General features: G+C 26.0%; 1 protein-coding gene across 1 annotated transcript in view; it reads left to right on the top strand.

The window, feature by feature from the left end:
• The first annotated feature begins 5223 nt into the window (after nt 1-5223).
• LOC107490848 (protein DETOXIFICATION 35) overlaps nt 5224-6037 on the top strand; it is a 4095-nt gene continuing 3281 nt past the window's right edge. Inside the window, exon 1 of the mRNA XM_016111666.3 lies at nt 5224-5631. Coding sequence (XP_015967152.1) covers nt 5362-5631 — 270 coding nt within the window. The 5' untranslated portion in view covers nt 5224-5361. The remainder of the gene's footprint in view (nt 5632-6037) is intronic.

The following is a 6037-nucleotide window of genomic DNA, read 5'->3' as shown; positions in this document are numbered from 1 at the left end:
ATTTATCTTTTTTTTAAAGAGTGTACCTGACTAAAAAATGAAAAAGATAACATCGTACTCATATATTAATACATACAAGATACAACCTCAAGGATTTGAAAACCAATTAGTACGTACCATTTTATGAGTTTGATGATTACTTACTACTTAAATTCTGAATAGCCTCTCATCTCATGCATGCATTTTAATAATCATGATGAATCATAGAGTCCTTGATGGGAGCCTCAGGTATATATCATCACTTGCAGCCTTTTCATTCGTTAATTAATATTCAATCTATTATTTTTTTTATTCATTGAACTTTTAAAATATTGATAAATTTATCTATATTTGAATGTATTGTCATATAAAAACTTCTTTTTATAAATATAAAACTAATTTCATTTATTATTAATTGATAGATTTATAAGTCTTTGAAATTTTTATAATTTATAAATAGTAATTTATTCTAAACAACCAATACAAATATTATTTAGGTTTGATTCGATCAATTTTTTATTTTTTAAAAATAATTTATTAAAATTAATTTTTAAAATATAATTCTCAAAAGTTGCATAATTATGTTTTGACGACTCAAAATAAAATTAAGTACAAATAAAATAATTTATAACAATAATTATGTTAGGTAAGATAAAAAATATTGTTAAAATTTATAATGATTTAAAAAAAATAAATATAAGACATATAAAATTATATTAGATTTCTTATTTCTTTAAAAGCACCTCAAACTTTAAAAATTACAAATATAAGCACGTAATTTTTATCAAACACAGTAAATTTTTTAATTAAGAGAAGATTTTCTCCTTATTAGATTAGCTTGCATGTAGTAGTATTGTAAAAGAAAAAATATTACATCATCAATTTTTATACAGAATTATATTAATAATTATATATAAAATATAGTTTAGTTGTCTATAAAAATTATTGGCATAATATTTTTATGATAAAATAACAAAATTGCTTGACACATGGATTTGCTTATTGTATGGATGTTGCGTTTGCTTTTCTAACTATGCTTTTGCTGGCAACAACACTGAGACAACTACCACAAGCTTACGTTATTAGATTTTTCATTGTTTATTGTTCTTTGAGTTGCTTTTGACTTTAATTTAATTTATTATGTAACAATTTTATGAAAACCACAAAATCCTACATTATACAACAATGACTTGCTATCATAGAAGTTAATTGCAAGTCCAAGCTCAACTCTCATGTTTAAAATACGACGAAGTATAGAGAACTAATGGAGTATCTATATAATGTATATAATGAGATATAAAGATATTTGATTTAGTAGGATATCTTATGTTTATTATTTCTGGTTAGTATTTGGATGGTTATTTTGGATAGTATGAATGTATTGTGTTTAAGAAATTAATATCTTGAATATTTATTTTTTAACTCATATTAGGTCAGATAAATAGTCCATTTTACACATTGTATAAATACTCTATTGGCTTTCTAACGGAATTCTATTTAAGTTGAAAGAAAAATAACTACATACTACTCTAAAAAAATTACTATAATTAAGAATTATCAATACAAAATATTATATTGTAGAATTTAATTTTTATGTATTAACTGTATACATCAACAAAAACAACTAACTTTTAAATTTATCACTAAAAAAATTATTTAAATAAATATATTTCATTTGATGATTGAATTATAGTAAAAATTCACATGTATGCAGTTATCTTTTGTACGAAGTCGATAATAAAAAACTATTTAATGATAATTTAGTTAAATATATTAAATTATTTAATAATTTTTAACTAACAATTTTACGTAAAGACAACTAAATTTACATCTTAAATTATCTATCAAAATTAAACTTTTTAAATTTTAAATTTTTGAAAAGGTAACCGTATCCATGCAATAGGTGCAACTTTTGATTGATGAGGCAAAAGGCAATTTGAGGAGTGATGATTTATATGGCTAAGAAAAAGAGAGAATCAATAAAAAGGGGTTAATTTTTTTATATGAAAAAAATATTGGTATTTTTGTTAAAAATAGTATTATTTGATATAATTATAGGTGAGTAAATTTTATAGGTGAAGAGTCAATATACAAAATGCGTATTGGATATTTTTTTACATATTTATAATATTATAATATATTTTAAATATTAATATTAAACCAAAATACCAATTTCATCTCTATTTAAATAAAATATTATTTTTATTTTGATATTAAAAATAATTTCTGTAAAATGGGTTAATATAGAATGAAGAAATGAGTGGAAAATAATAACAATAATAATAAAGGATCATTGCTTGTTAGGATATTTTTATGTCAGAGAGATTCCAATATTCTCCACTTTGAAGAGATGTTTATTAACTTAAGAAACTAGGCCTGCCGTTTTGTTTTATATATTGTGTGTAAATTTGCAAGTGGGGATTAAGGATTGGTGTTTTGCATTTGAATCAAATGGATTACGCAATATTCATGTTCATATGATATATAGTTCTGTGACTCTCTCTCTCCGCTTTTAAATTTAAAATCTGATTGCTTAACTTGTGTTAGCCTTGTTCATCAGCACAATAAAGTTGAGTTTGTATTTATTCAAATTCGTCTTATATTTTGACCCGAGCAATTTTTTAGATTCTCTTATTCGATTTAAAATTCAATAAAATTTTTATTATTTTTGAGCAGCACAAATATATTATGTTTAGATCAGGTTTAAATTAGATTTAAATCAATCATAACAAAAAAAAATTAATCTTAAAAATTATTTTATCAAACATAATTATTATTATTTGTGTTTATTAAAATATATTTTTAATTTTATTTATCAAATATTAATGTTACAATTTTTAGAAAATTATCTTTAAAAGTTAGTTTTTATAAATTATTTTTAAAAAATAAATAGTTTATCAAACTAAATCTGATAATAACAAAAGCAAATCAATTCAAGTTTAATCAATCGATCACATCGAATATTAACCTTAGTTTAGTTGATATATTAGGCCTAATAAATCTTTTGAGTTTAGATTTGAATTTTTACAATATTTTTAACTTGACTGACAGAATTAATAACTAATTTTCACGGTATTCTCTAACCCGACATGTTGTGAATCTAAGCTTTATTTACGGATTTATCGTTGGCCAATAGATTATTACATGCACAAGACGGGAAGTTAGAGTTTATATTTAATTTGATATTATTGTTGGGCCGATGACTAATCCGTCGCGGTACTGTGCTCCATTTAAGGGTTTGTCGCTAGCCAATAGGTTGTTGCATGCACAAGGCAGGATTCGAACTCCCGACATTGCTTAAACGGACTAATGAGTTAACCACTAGACCTGCCCAACTTGGTTAATTTGATATTATTTATATCAGGATGGATTTGACCCAAACAACCGGGTCGGTGCCGTTTTTTCTACCCGGACCGGATCTTGAGTATGAAAAGTAGCAAAAAAGAAAATGAAGTGGACTTTTAAATCATTGGATTCAACAACTGGAAATTTAATATACTAATAAATCCTAGAATTTTGTTCACGAGAGCCAAATGATGAAACAATGTAAAATTATCAGACATAATGAAAATAAGGCATCTTCATTCCCTTTATATCGGTCACGTGTTTTTCTTTTACTAACCTTTTTTTTGTTGGGTCATGTTTTATTGATAGGTGTGAATTAAATCATATTTTCTTATAAAAAAATTAAAAAAATAATTGCAATGTTCAAATTGATCCTTCAAATTTAATGCGTGAATTTGAGAGACTAAATTGATGAGCAATTACTAGTTTGTTATTCTAATATATAGCAACTCCAAAAATAAGTTTTCAATATGGTCTTTTTAGTCAAATCAATAATAGAATCTTCGATCAATAGGTCATGGAATTAAAAGTCATAGAGGTTAAGGTATATTTCTCAACGAAGATACAATTTGTACAAATGATTTATTAGTCTATTTAAAATAATAGTCATTATTTTTCTGCCATTGAACCTGTTTCTATCAATCAATGAAATTCCTCTTTTGAAAGGGAAAAAATATTTTTTTTTCGAACATAAGGAAAAAATATTCTTTTTTCTGACACCGAGAGAAACAAAAACGGATCTTCAAATATATTAGTGCATGTAAAACGCATACAAATTTATTGAGCAAGGTGGAAATGGAAAAAAATAAAATAAAACAGAAGAACAAAGAGATTTTTATTTTTGGTCTGTTTTTTTTTTTTTTATTTAAGAACTAGTGTAGTGATTGATAATCGCGTCCATTTGTCCTAAGAAGCTTTGATTGGGCCCAATATTTTGCCAAAGCTACCTTTAATGGGCCAAGCCCAATAACCTGGCCTGTTTTGTAGTTTGGTTTCTGAAAGGAACTCAGTGCTCTGCTCTTTTTTCAGATTTGTTTTTGTCTTTCTTGACATTTCTTTTTCTTCACCCAAGGATATTTTTAAAATTTTTTATAATTAATTTTTTATATTTGTTTAATTGAGTTTTTATATTATTTTTAATTTTTTAATTAGATTATTTTCATATCAAAATCGTTAAATTAACAAAATATTTTTTCAAAAAATATATCATCAAAGATTGAATTAAATTCTTTTTTTTTTTTTGGTTTCCCACGGTATCCCCCAGCCCAGCAGGCCAAGGACTAATCCGCCGCGGTACTGAGCTCCATTTAAGGGCTTGCCGCTGGCCAATGGGTTGCTGCATGCACAAGGCGGGATTCAAACCCCCGACACTTGCTTAAGCGGACTAGTGAGCTAACCACTAGACCAACCCAACTTGGTTAAGATTGAATTAAATTCTTAACTGTGAGTATTTTTAATTTGCCAAAAAAATATTTTATTAATTTTAATATTTTTTACATTAACAATCTAATTACAAATTTAAAAATAATATAAAAATTTAATAAAAAAATATAAAAACCTAATTATAAATTTAATAAACAATCTATTAAAAAATATAATTACCAACAAGAAATTAATTCTATTGGTCACGAGCCATTCTTTAATTTTATAAATAGTTAAATACCACTCCTCTCAATTATTTTTTCTAAAATTGTTGCTAACTTAATCATTCATGTCCATTTTTCAATTCTCTATTTTAGGTACACTTAGAAACACCATCCAACCACGCATAAAAAAATCTTAATTTTCTTCACCATGTTTTTGGCAATAACAGTATTTTATTTACACATGTTTCACAACGTCATCTCATTTATTTATTTAGTGTAACATACTATTGTGAGAATTGTTTGCTTCTATGGTTTTCTAGCTTGATTTCGAAAGGAGACAAGACTAATCATACCCCACAAGTGTTGTGTGTTTGTGTGATAATAATTTTAGGTTGAAGTAATCATGTGAGAGTCAAGTGAAGTGTGAAGTGTTATCTTCAAAGCTCTAACCATGGAGGCACCATTACTAATGAGAGAGTCAAGTCCTCCAACAGAATCTGATGATTACCTGGAAGTGAAGAACTTGAAGGATGCAAAATTTGTGTTGTGCAGTGAGACAGTGAAGTTATGGAAGATTGCAGGGCCAGTGGCACTCTCCTCACTCTTTCAGTTTCTCACAGTTTCTTCACTCAACATCTATGCTGGTCACCTTGGAGACATTGTTCTATCTTCCATCTCTCTTTACCTTGGTGTCATATCCTCCTTTTATTATAATTTCTTGGTTCGTATATCTCACATCAACTTTATTTATTTTGAGTAAACTCCTACTATTTCTAAATCAAACATGTAAATCAATTCGATACTTAAATTTTGATTAATGTGTGAACCATTTTTGTTGTGTTGTCTAATTAATTCAATTTTTTATGAATACCAAGTTAAGTTAGTTTAATTTTTTTTTTTTTTTAACTAAGGTAGAATTTGCATTCATTGATGAAAATGAGGACAAAAAATTCCATTAAAAACACACACAAGTTTAGAAATGGGACAACCCAATACCAAGACATAAAACAAATATATTATATAAAGAAAAGAAATGTATGCTTGTTTTGAGAAGAAATTCTTCCCCTTAATTCAACTTTTTCTCTCAACACAAATTCATGAGTAGCTTTTTTTTTTCTCAAAAACCC

Source organism: Arachis duranensis, chromosome 5 (genome assembly GCF_000817695.3).
Source record: "Arachis duranensis cultivar V14167 chromosome 5, aradu.V14167.gnm2.J7QH, whole genome shotgun sequence".
NCBI lineage: Eukaryota > Viridiplantae > Streptophyta > Magnoliopsida > Fabales > Fabaceae > Arachis > Arachis duranensis.
The sequence above is the reverse complement of the archived record's forward strand: the minus strand, read 5'-3'. Positions and strand labels throughout refer to the sequence as shown.